Source organism: Nannobrachium achirus (genome assembly GCF_963921795.1).
Source record: "Nannobrachium achirus genome assembly, chromosome: 3".
Taxonomy (NCBI): domain Eukaryota; kingdom Metazoa; phylum Chordata; class Actinopteri; order Myctophiformes; family Myctophidae; genus Nannobrachium; species Nannobrachium achirus.
Window position 1 is genome coordinate 19,912,704 of NC_137812.1, and position 13,098 is coordinate 19,925,801.

General features: G+C 41.3%; 2 protein-coding genes across 2 annotated transcripts; both read right to left on the bottom strand.

Moving 5' to 3' along the window:
- Positions 1–5,622: 5,622 nt before the first annotated feature.
- LOC308282076 (cilia- and flagella-associated protein 300-like) lies at positions 5,623–6,411 on the bottom strand (the record flags this gene model as incomplete). The annotated part of the gene is made up of 1 exon (XM_080722420.1): positions 5,623–6,411. One exon carries the CDS (start codon positions 6,409–6,411, stop codon positions 5,623–5,625), a length of 789 nt encoding a protein of 262 aa, XP_080578546.1.
- A 1,718-nt stretch (positions 6,412–8,129) lies between these two features.
- Positions 8,130–11,049, bottom strand: LOC308282077 (GTPase IMAP family member 9-like; the record flags this gene model as incomplete). The annotated part of the gene is made up of 3 exons (XM_080722421.1): positions 8,130–8,226; positions 10,160–10,832; positions 11,001–11,049. The coding sequence occupies 3 exons, from the start codon at positions 11,047–11,049 to the stop codon at positions 8,130–8,132; spliced, it is 819 nt and encodes a 272-aa protein (XP_080578547.1).
- Positions 11,050–13,098: the final 2,049 nt, after the last annotated feature.

The window sequence follows — 13,098 nt, forward strand, 5'->3', positions numbered from 1 at the left end:
TATAGGCGGACTAGGCGGTCGCCTAGAGCGCCAGCCTAGAGGGGGCGCCGAGGGGGCGCCGAAATGGAGGGAGTGGACCCAAACCAGCCCAAAACCGACCCAAAACCGACTAAATTCACGGCAAAACCCGCAAAAAAGCGCGCGCGGTAGTGGGGGGCGCATTCGAGAGAGCTCGCCTAGAGCGCCGATTAGGCGCGCTACGGCCCTGTATATAGGCAAGGAAAGGCAATGCAAATGTATTTGTATACTAGCACCTTTCAACAGAAAGGCAATTCAATGTGCTTTACATTTCTACATTGCAATGATATATATATATATATATATATATATATATATATATATATATATATTAGGCCTGTGACGATTCACTTTTTCCCGATTCGATTCGATTTCGATTCATTGGCTGACGATTCGATTATATCACGATTAATTGCGTGTTCCTGCGATTTGCGATTCGAATCACGATTATTGCGATTTTCCCCCAAAAATTACAGCTTTTTTATATTGAAACATTTTAAAACAATTCTAAACAATATAAAACATTAAAAGTTGAATCATATACTTCAAATTAATGCAGCCAAATGAAGTCAGTCAATCTTTCTGACATTTATTTCAGCCAAAGTGCCAGTGGTACAACATTACAACATGTTCCTGGTCAAGATGCCAGAAAACAGAACACAATAGTCAGTTTTATAGTCATATAAAAAAAAGAATGGCTGTGCTGCAGGCCTACAGCACTGTGCTAGCTTTAGCCATAACATGAAATCCTCATGACCTAAAACTGTTCCTTTGGGACCTGTACTTACTCGTCTGTGCAATAACAAATAAATGTAACCCTGAGTGACAAGTAGCTGCACACAGCTCAGTGAGCCAATAGTATACATTAATAAGTAATAACATTCAGAATTTCACTTTAAATCTGAATCAGATCAACTTCAATACTGAAAACTTTGGACTTCCCTTTGAGAAGAAAAGAAAAACAAACAAAGTAATACCGATCCGGTACAAGTATCCTTAGGACATTAATAATAAAATAAAATAAAAATAAAGACTATATCAAGTGCAATAACAAATAAAGTTAACTCAACTGAGTGAAAATTAGCTGCATAGTAGTACAGCTCAAAGTGAGCCTTTAGTGTTCATTAACATTCACATTTGTCAATTTCACATACAATCTGAATGAATCAGGCTTTTAGAAGAAAAAAACAAACAAAATAAAACATGCTTCATTTAGCTGATCAAAGTGGTCATTATCAAGTTAGTGCTTAAGGACATTGAAGAGGTCAGTGCTTGACCTTGGGAGTGTCAAGGTTCTTTTGCAAAAACACGAGTTGGTCAACATGCTCACCGGTGAGGCAGCTTCTCTCTGCCGTGACAATGTCCCCGGCTGTGGAGAACACTGCACGCTCAGAAGGGACACTTGTCCCAGGCACACACAAGTACCGCTTGGCTAGCTTGGCCACGAGAGGGAACTCGAACTGGTGTTCTTTCCACCAGTCCAGTGGTGTTTTTCTTTTGTTTTTGTCTTTTTCATCCAGTGGCAGAGGAGCAGCTTCCCTGTATTTTTTCACCTGCTCCTCTGCAGTTTCAAAGGGTGACTTCTCTGGTGAGGATGGTCCTGGCACGGCATTCCCATACGAGCTCCCAAGCAGTTGAACCAGTGCAGAAGTTGCTCTTCTTTTAGCAGGCGGGGGGCCCTGGGGTTGTTCTCTGTCGCCCTCCTCATCATCAGCAGCGCTGACCTCCTCCTGGTCTGACTCTGGCTCTGTCCTCACCACCACATCTTCCTACAGGGTGCAACAAATAAAACACAGTGGTACAACAATTAACTTAGCAATTAGCACTGTATATGAACTTATATTACATTTTTATATTCTGTTTTTGTATTTATTTATTTCTATTTTCTATGTACATATTTTTATTTCTATTCTCTATGTCTATATTTTCTAATTTATTGTATATGACACCATTCTACTTGCTCACGACACACACACACACACACACACACACACACACACACACACACACACACACACACACACACACACACACACACACACACACACACACACACACACTCACTATATGAACTAAATATAAAAACATTTTGCATCTGTTTTCTCATGCTTATAAATGTATAAATAATGAGTTACCTGATGATGCTCATTCTCCATCATGGATGCTGCTTCAGTGACCATTTTTGCAAAGGTGTCTTGCTTCTGGGTGTCTGTCAGGTATGGCAACAGTTTAAATCTGGGATCTAGCGCTGCAGCCATGTTGAGTGTGGCCTTCTCCTGTTCTGTTGAGTACCTCTTCTCTAGGTCTTTGTGAATGGCTGCTTTGACGTGTTTGACAAAGGGAGCATCCCCAATGTGTTCCTGGTTGTCTTGCATTAGCTGTGCGTGCAGTGGGGCAATGACAGACAGAGTTGGATCCTTTTCATCTGACATGACCTTGGTAGCAACAGCAACTGGCTCCAGGGCTTCGACCAAAAGCTCTGCATTGCCTATGTCTGCCGCAGAGAAAGTGCAGATGTCTTGCTCAGACTGCCTGATTTCACTGCTGAGCAGAGCAGCGGTCACTGCTGGCTGTTGCTCCAAGAAACGGCGCACCATTTCATAGGCGCTGTTCCAACGTGTCTTCACGTCCGTTTCCAGTTTGTGTTTCGGGAGCCCCAGCAACACTTGCTTTCGTTTGAAAATGCCGTTCGCTTTGTCACTCTTCTGGCAGGGCGAGTGCACGCTGCGCGGCGAGGTTCAGCGTGTGTGCGTAACATTTCACGTGGAGAACACCGGCTAATTCTGAAGCCACAGACATGTTGCTCGCATTGTCCGTGACCACAGCGCAATCTTTCAGCTCGAATCCCCACTCAGCTGCGACATCCCTCAGCAAATCGGCAATGTTTCTTCCAGTGTGGCTATCGTACATGACACGGGTCTGGAGGACAAGCGAGGACAGAGACCAGTCATCTGTGATGTAGTGGGCTGTTAACGTGATATACCCCTCCGTGGCCCGTGAGGTCCATCCATCACACGTTAGAGCGACTCTCAGAGCACTGCGCAGCTTCGTTTTAACTTCCACTACAGTCAGATCGTATAGGGCAGGAACGACCGTGTCGGTGAAATATTTGCGTGAAGGAATGGTGTATCGTGGCTCCATAGTATGAGCCATGTACCGAAAACCGTCCCCCTCCATAACCGAATAAGGCCTCATGTCCTTGGCTATGAAGTGTCCAATGGATGTGCTGATCCGTTTCGCTTTTGCGGAATTGGAGGGCAGGCTTTGCAGTGAATCTTCGATGGTTTGTTGTCCAAGCGGCTGCTGCTGTGGTGAGTTAGCGGCGCCTCTTTTTATCTCCGGGTGGTGCCGATCGAGATGCTGCCCGAGGTTGGTCGTATTACCGCAATATTTGATGAGTTGGTTACAAAGTTTGCACACCGCATGGCTCATGTCTAGTTCAGCTTGCTTTCCTGGCATTGTGTTAAATCCGAAGTTGTTCCAAACTTTTGATTTAAAATGTTTTGGTGCTGGTCGCAACACCACAGCATCCTCGTCCGCCATTTTCTCTTTTGGTTATGTTTACTTGGCTCGGCTGGCTCACACATATGACGTAACGTGACTGCACTGCTGACTGAAAGTGGTTACTTATTTCACAACACACAACAAAATAGGCTCTGCGCTCCTGCTTGCTGACTGAAAGTCGTTATTTTACCTTCAGGTTAATTTCGCCAACAAAAAAAAAGAAAAAAGAAAAAAGAAGATTTTTTTTTTTTTAATAAAATCGGGAAAATCGATTCTGAACTTTGAAAATCGATTAATCGAATCGCGGGCCTTAACATCGCGATAATATAGTGAATCGATTTTTTTGCACAGGCCTAATATATATATATATATACATACAATTACAGTGCAGAAGAGAAAGAATACAAAAAAAGAAGAATAACTCAATAAAAGGCAGCGGCAAACAGAAAGGTATTTTGTTATGATTTAAAAGAAATAAGAATCTATTACTTCTATGACTTTTGTCTACAACTTACAATTTAGGCATTTAGCAGACACTTTTAATCCAAAGCTCACAGTAAGCAGGTAATACATCAGTACAATAAGCAAAGTAATATGTCTAGAAAAAATATCTGTGACCGACATTTTTTATCTGTATCTTACCATCCACTTGAATGGAAACAGATATTTTTCATCTGTTTATCTGGCCCAGTGGGAATGGGCCTTTACAGGGACAAGGACGGAATGGTTGGCAGCGCTCAAATGGGGACAAAGACAGACAGATACAGAGACATTTGCAAGTGTGATTCGTGTCACGGCAACCACACTCGCAATTTCCAATTGCAATAAAATTTAAACAGGACAAGGTACATTAAGACATTTAGGCTAAAAGGATAACACAAAAAAATTCTACTACAAAGTTACTTTCTTTAAATCATCCTAATATGTGCACATGCACCCCATATTCTAAATTATGCACATATGTTCGAACAGGTAAGGACTTTAAAAAGTTGATGGGGCCAACCTTTGACATCAGTCATCTTTGACGTCAGTTGTCGACTATGACATAGATCTGACACATTTATGGCATGTCTATGACTGATGATCCCACATTTTGGCACAGTTTCAGCCCAGCTCGAGCGCAATTGATTAGATATAAAGTTAAATACATTACTATAGAAAACTACTGTGCAGTTATACACAGTCAGAGTACTTCAACTACACTGGCCTCCAAGGCCAGCATATGACATCAGTACTACAATGTTAAATTGATGAGGGATATCTGGGATATCCATACACATGGACATTCATAAAAGGGACAGACAGACAGACAGACAGACAGACAGACAGACAGACAGACAGACAGACAGACAGTTAAAGAATTAACATTTGTGATTTAATTGATACACCTAAATTCACACTGGCATGGGCCTCCCTTGACTCAAAAGACAGACATGTAAAAGTATGTACCATATGGCAGTGGCACTGCAGGTGAAAGCGGACTGGGATCGTCCTGCCGAAGTAGGCCTACTGTGAAATGGAAGTGAAAATCCCCCGATGGGGGCCTGGGGCACTGTTGTAGATTAGAACACAGGAGATGGAGAACATAGGACCCTGGGAACGTAGTGACACCTCACAGAACAGATGGACAAGACGGCTGCCATTAAACAAACAAACAAACAAACAAACAACACCACACAAACAACAGGCTCATTTTATGTTACATTATTTTCGTCCTTACCCCTTATCCCTAAACTCTTTTGCCATTTTTTACTATTTTGAAAGATATATATTTTTTTAATATTTCAAATAGCTGACCTACAAGCTCACAACGTGTCGATGTACATTGGCTATTTGAAGTATTTTAAAATGTTTTTTCAAAATAGTAAAAACGGCAAAGAAGTTTAGGGGTTTAGGGTTTAGCATGGATGAAAATATGACCTTTGGTGTATAAAAAGGAAAAAAGGAGGGAACCAATTATAGAGCCTGGGGGACCCGAGTCGACCAAGTATATAGTGTTAAAGTCATTAGGAAACAGGAAACAGGCTTATACCAGACATCATTCTCCCATCTTTGACATTGACTAGTGCACTGGATATCAACATTGGGTCCTGTCACGCATCACAGCGTGACAGTTCCCACCCCGTAACAATGGTAGAACAGACACACGTGCCGCTTGAACGGGTCCAAAATCATGTAGGCAAAGGTCTGCTCCTGGTCTCGTCTCGCCGGGTAACAGCGGCCGGACGCGTCGTGAGCGCAGACTTTGAGCACCGTGGAAGCGACGCCGATTTCCTTGGTGTCCGGGTCCTTCTTCACGCTCACGAGGTCTTTGTAGATGAGCTTTGCCGTGTCAATGTAGGGAGAGATGAGGTCTTCGTACTGGCACAGCTCCCCTCCCAGACACAGGTGCTTGAAGAGGCGGAAGAGGAACTCGGCGCGCTCCTCTCGCCCGACAATGTGGTAATTTTCGCTGTCCTCGTCCTCAAGCATCCGCCTGAGCTCGTCGTAGTCGGGGTAGACCTCGTGGTAGTACTTGAGCACGTGTCCAGAGGACCTCACGTTCTCGCTGGCGTAGAGCGGGTCGAACAGCTCCGTGGACACCTTGGTGCACGGCACCGTCTCCACCTCCACGGACACCACAGGGCCGTCGAGGGGAACCCAGGCTCCGGCCTCCATCTTCTTCAGGCTGGCCACCACGATGGGGTCTTTGAAAAAGTCCCCCGCGAAGTCTTTGCTGTTGTAAGGGTAGAACCTCTGGTCAAAGCTGTAGCACTGAGCCGATATCCTCCCCAACATGGACCATTTCAGGAATAATTGTAAAGTGTCTTTGTCTTGTAGGAAGGAGAAGGTCTTTTCTAGAGGAGTGAAGGAGAACTTTTGCTCAAATGTGCACGTCACTTCGGCCATTTGTAGTATTGTTACTTTGTTTCAAAAAGGTCTAAAGTACAACAGAAGTTAAATACCAGGGAAGAGAGCATTCCTCGACTCAGACCTTATCGCCAGGATCAACTAAGCTTATAGCTTATCACCAGCATGACTCACACCATCCTTCCTAGACGATTTTGACATCTTGTTACTAATCTGTCGGTAGATAATGCCGGTCTTATATAAGGGTCATTTGTGTACGGTGTGATGTCATACTGATGTCAGCAGTGTGATGTCATACTGATGCGGAGATATGAGCAGGGCAAAGGTGTGACGTGTGACGTGTGACCGACGGACGGACGGACGGACGGACGGCCGGTGGAGGTTTTGATACTAAACTGCGACCTGACGGTCGCAATAAAATGCTTGCAGCCAGGTATCCACAAAGTCTTACATTGTCATGGCTTTGTCATGGCTTCCCTTGTATTTCACCAACACCATGTCTCACCATGGCAACGGATGCCAAAGACTGATGACATCACCAGCTGTAAACATTGCAGGTCATGTGACCTGCTGCAGTCCAATGGTCCAATCAGTGGGGGTGGGAGGGGGTATCTTCCTCACAAAGCTCGGATCAAGTGACACATACAATAGAAACAAACTGTGTCACACACCAGTAGGCAGAAGGCAGCAAGTGAACCAAATGATGGGGTAACATATATACACATAACAATGTCAGATAGGCCGTATGTCAGAATATACCACTCTGTTCAATGTTTTGGTTTCATGTCAACCCCATGCAGTCTGCCAAATATGAACAAAATGAACTTGCTTTGTTGGGATTCAACTTTAATAAGTAACTGATTAAAGGACTACTTTAGCCTATATGACATTCCAGTCGTTTGTGTCCCATTTCACGCAAATATCCATTTTAGCTGTTTTATGTGTCACTCGCTCATGCAAGTGAGTGTATTGAAATGTTGCAGTGGCATGATCCACAGACAGTGGTAAGTGTGGGCTTGCTTTAGCTATAGCCTACCCAATGTCTATTTATTCTTTATTCCTCCACCTTTTTGGCATCCTAATACTTCCACATTCTTTGAGCTAGAAATGTATATTAGTGCTTGGGCTTGAGCTGATTCCATCTGAGGAGGGATGTGTACATTTTCTACTGTACATAATATACTTTGTGCTTTTTTTCAGCGAGCCCGCATGCAGTTTCTGAATGGGCCCAGGTCTAAAGGTCAGGTGGCCCTCCAGAACCCTGGACCAACTGAGACCCCAGAACTCAACCCTGAATTTATGGAACCAGAAAGCTTTAACTTTCCACATACAGTATAGCTTTGTGTGGTGTCCTTATGCCCTCTAGTGTTCAACACAAGTACGTGCATTTATTTCACAGATCTCTGAAGCCATGGCAGAGAAAGGCTCTAACTGTTAACTCCTCTTGTTTTCACCCAGTGCTGATGTTGGATATTTCCCACCAGGAAGCAATAAATCACTCACAAACATCAATAACAGCAGTAAAGGGTCATTGTCCATTCATTCACGTTCAGGTTTGGTGATGTGTATAAAGAGAACAGCTTCATAACTCATCATCACATCACACATCTACCTGATACCTGACATAAGACCTACATTGCTCGCTCTCTCTCTCTCTCTCTCTCTCTCTCTCTCTCTCTCTCTCTCTCTCTCTCTCTCTCAGTAATAAGATTGTTTTGACTTCAAATAACACCTTTTTGTTATTTATCTTTTTTGTATCAGAGGATTATCCAACAATTATCATCATCGTCAACTTCATCATGAAGTCTCTCCTCATCCTCAGTGTTCTCCTCTGTGTTGCTCTCTGTGTGAGATCTGCTGCAAGTAAGACAGTTAAATTGTAACACATTGACTGTCTCTAATATTCACTTATACAGCTTAGATGCAACACATACTTGGTTCAGACACCATATGATGATGTGACAGACAAAGTCAGTCATAAATATCTGTAATTATCATAAGAAGCAAACAATACTTTTTTAACTTTTAGATGACATGCTTATTGATTTATTCTTCTGTTTTATAGCGGGCTGGTCCCATCATAACTGTGCTAAGTTGGACATCCATCTGTATGAGGAGTCCAGACTCCAGACACCTGCTGATGATGAGGAATGTGTGTTACTGTATGTGTATGACTTCTTTATTGAGCTGCAGTGACTTCCTTGACAAGTCTAAACAGTAGGTATTACCATTATTATTGTTCTCACAAAAATATGCCTTCTGTCTTGGAAGTTGAAATGATCCATTCAAATGTTGTAAAAAGATAATGTGTACAGTTGTGTTGCTAACCACACCAAAAACATTGGAATGGTATTATTTGAATGTCACTTGAAACAATAAATAATTATTTAGGCTACCATTCTGAAATGCAGTTATCATTCATGTACTATACATTTTAAACTAAAGGTGTGCCTACAGACAACCGTTTCTGTAAGTACAAACACAGGTGGACACAGGTAAACAAACAGAGACCTCACAAGACATCATACTCACACATTGACATTTTCAAATCAAGATTTCATGCTGAATCTGCCAGCCGAACAAACCAACTAAATAGATTTGCATTTGCAAAATGTGTACCGGACGGTGTGATTATACAAGCATGTTTTAACAGTAAATGAGAGATGTTCCCTTTAATAAAGTTTACCTCGTAGGTTTTGCAACAATAACAAGATCAACTGTGATGGTTTCATGCCATTTTATTAGACAATGCAATACAAAATAATCCAAGCCACTACAATGCATTTCTATTGTAAGCATATTTATAGGTAAAGAGCTATCAGCAGGACTATCAGCGAGACAGTCAGTGTCATGGAGCAAAGCGTCCATCTTTGACATTCTTTTTTGATAAAGTGCTAATACAGTAGGAGAAATAATTAAACAGTATTGATATGTGCTGTTGGCCACTGTACAGCACTAACATATGAGGTAAATTAAATAACCTGCTGAATTCAGTAGAACCACACATTTTCCAACAAGCTAAGCCCATACAGTATGTGATATGGCAGCTGAGCTATGATCATACTTTCACTGGTCAAGTAGAAGTGAGAAGTTCAAAATCACAAAACAAATACAAACAAATATCAATCCACTGCAGCATATTCTCACCCCCAAGTAGTCAGACACCTGACACCCTGTCAAGGACCCAGTTAAATTGTAGAGAGTAAAGTATAGAAAAGTATAGACAAGTATAGTATAGTATAGACAAGAAACAACTGTGATAATTACTGTAAGTAAAGCAATAATTTCTGTTGTGTAGCAATCATTCCTGTTGTAAGAGTAACACAAATCAAATTATATAAATGCTATATAGGCTTATTAGGCTACTGTGGGTGGCTACCCTTTTGCCCAACCCTCACACCAAAAGTACAGCTGTATGGTCAAACCCTTCATTTCATTACAAATTTAAGTTTTGTTATGTGAAACATGAGCTATATAAATTGATGTTTGAAATGGATTTCTTCATTTGGATATATCTTGCTGAAGCTTTGTTATTCATTGGATACTGCATTGTTCACTCACTACTTTGTCCACTGCTAACACTTTCTCTGCTGCTTTTAACAGCAACTCCCCCCCTGCCTCCCCTAATTTTTTCAGCGCTTTCCTTATGAATGATCCCACTTTTTCCATTATTTCTTTTGCAACTTCCAAGGAGAAAAGGAAGGGGTTTGACAGCTCAGCTTGTGCTCTTGATTCTGCTTCAATCCTTTTCATTTCTTCTAATGGAACCACTCCTGGATGTCTTAACTGTAGCTGTCCCATCTTCTCTTGAAGAATTCTCGCCGTCTCTCCCCCTATTGCTCTCTCTGCATTTTGGAACATCTCATTGGTGTAGTGGCTTTCTCCGTTCTTCAGCACCATGGTCTTGATTTTCTCCAGCAGCTCAGTGACCTGAGAGCGATCCTTGGATTTGTTGTTGAAGACATGATAGCGTCCATCAACTTTCCTGACCAATTCTTTTAGTTTTGGAGTTAATTCCAAAATCTCTTCAATCGTTTGATCTTCGTCTTCAAGATCATCGCCACCAGTGAAGAGAATCATGGTGTATTTAGTCGACATTTCACCAAATAACTGCCGAATAATTTCCACAGCTTTCTGCTCCTCTTCTGTGAATCTTCCTAGTTTGAGCACAACCAGGAACACGTGGGGACCAGGAGCAGAAAAACAAATGCACTGTTTGATTTCTTGGATGGTTTGCTCATGGGTGAACTTGGTGTCAAACAAGCCGGGCGTGTCAACAACAGAGACCTTTCTACCATTCACTTCACCTCTGACCTTCTTACAGCTCTCTGTCACAGATTGACCTCCAAGCTTGAAATTAAAAGCTTTATGACCCAGGATGGTGTTTGCACTTCTGCTTTTTCCAGTTCCCGTCTTCCCAACCATCACAATTCGAAGGTCTTCATCATTTATTATGAGAGCTAGTGGGTTGAAATGATATGGTTATGTGTAGCCTAATAAATATTTGTAAAACAAACAAACAAACAAACAAAACAAAACATTGACATTAATTACTTTTTTCATTTTCTGTTTGCCTGTTTGGATAAAAGAAAAAAATATAAAAGTATATTTCCTGGCAAGATACATACCTACTACTCCCTTCTCGCTTCTTGAATCTGCACTCAAGACTGCACTCATGACTGGTTTTAGGTTGTTTCTTACTTCAGAGAGAGAGAGAGGGGGGGGGGGGGGGGGGGGTCAATTGAGTAGGGGCGTCACAAGGGGGGGAAGAGTGGGATGAGTTACTAGGGCCCAAGGTGGAGGGGCCTTAATTATTTTATACTTTAGCTATTGAAAAATAGCAGATATACAAGCTCACAGTGCTGCGCTGCGAGCTTGTAGATCTTCTATTTTTTTTAAGTTGTGAAAATGTATGCAAATCCTTGAATATATGTATTTCTTAAGCCAACATTTGTAACTCAAATTCTACGTCTGAGGGGGTCCCTGGAACTAAATATTTTGAGGTGGGGTCCGTGGCCAAATACATATAATTTTGGGGGTCATTCACATGAAAAATGAGCACCACTGACATTCCTTCAAAGACTTGCACACATTTTAACGAATTTTCAAAAATAGCTATTTTTCAATAGTTAAAGGACAAAATAACACAGTGAATCCTTGTACCCAGGGCCCAGAATTTGGTGTGATACCCCTGGTACCATGCATCATATCTATAGATCTGTGATATCATTATGATTTCAGTAAGAATTTACATGTTAAATGTATTGATTTATTGGTTAGCCTATTTCTCTTCACACACAACACATCTGGCCGTAACTTTGGAATTGACTGATTCATCAAACTAGAAAAAAGCTGCAAGTGTATTGAAACATGTACTTTATTTGTATACATGTAGGCTAGGTTAATTGGGAAAAGCAGACGAGTCATTAAATAATGTGTTATATAATTAACAGAACAAAGTTATTAACCATTTACCACACATTTGCTTGGGTCTGGCATTTAATGCCTTGACCAGGCCACTTGTGATAATAATACAAAAAAGTCTGACTTTATTTGAATCACTTGTTCATATATCAGTTCATTTTATTTCAGCATCAATTCATTCATTAACATTGTTAAAAGCCTCATCTCTAATACTGAATCCTGAGTTATAGGTCAAGTGAATGGGCTTTATACTAATATGAAGTCATGTTGCAAGCTCTCTCTGTCCTACATCAAAATACCTTTACCGTGAGGCATGCACACACACACACACACACACACACACACACACACACACACACACACACACACACACACACACACACACACACACACACACACACAATGTGGGACACATAATTTAACATGAATACAGATGGGGAATGTGTACTATATCAACCTCCAAAAGTAATGAAGGTTTACTCTGCACCGATATTCCAAAATGAGGAAACATTGGGACACTCCCAAACCATATGAAAGAAGGTATAAAGGAATCAATTATCCATGGCAAGGATATTAGTTATTACTTTAAGTTGTTATATTATTGTAATGACACATTATTATGTCCTGTGCAAATGCATTTCTTGCACCGGTTTCTTTCACTGCTTTGCTTTTCTAATTTTTATGGAGAACAGAGCTTATTTTTTTCAGAAACTAGCAAAAATAGCTGATCTAGAATCTACATTTTCTGCAAATCCCCTGAAAATCTTACCAATGGCAGGACGCGTGAAGTTTATAAATGGCACATCTGTATACAGTGAGCTCTCAGTATCTTACCTGTTTCAATATTGAAGTCCTAATGTAGGCTAGTTCTGGAGACATAAAGGAATTATTCAGACGGGCTATGAAGTTCCACAAACAAGGACCTCACTGGCATCCCTAGTTGTCTGTGGTCTCCATCCTTTTATAGCTTACATTTTGGGATCCCTTCAGTGGGAGGAGTCAGAGGTCTGCAGTTTCGGTGGATAAGATCTGATATACCGGTTACACCGGTAGGCCAAATGTATAATGTTTCAAAGATTGCTTTGTGAACATGCACGGTGCATCATTATCAGACTTTTAACCTTCAGCTTTTGTTTGGTGTTTGTTGAGATGAAGCAACAGTGTTGTTAAAGTTCAATATCATTTTGGATCCAAAATTGTCATATCTTGGCCTTGACTTTTATGTTGATGATGTCCTCAATAATACTTTTTTTTCTAGCAAATAAACAACAAATTAGCTGAATTTTTTTTTTTATGTTTTCG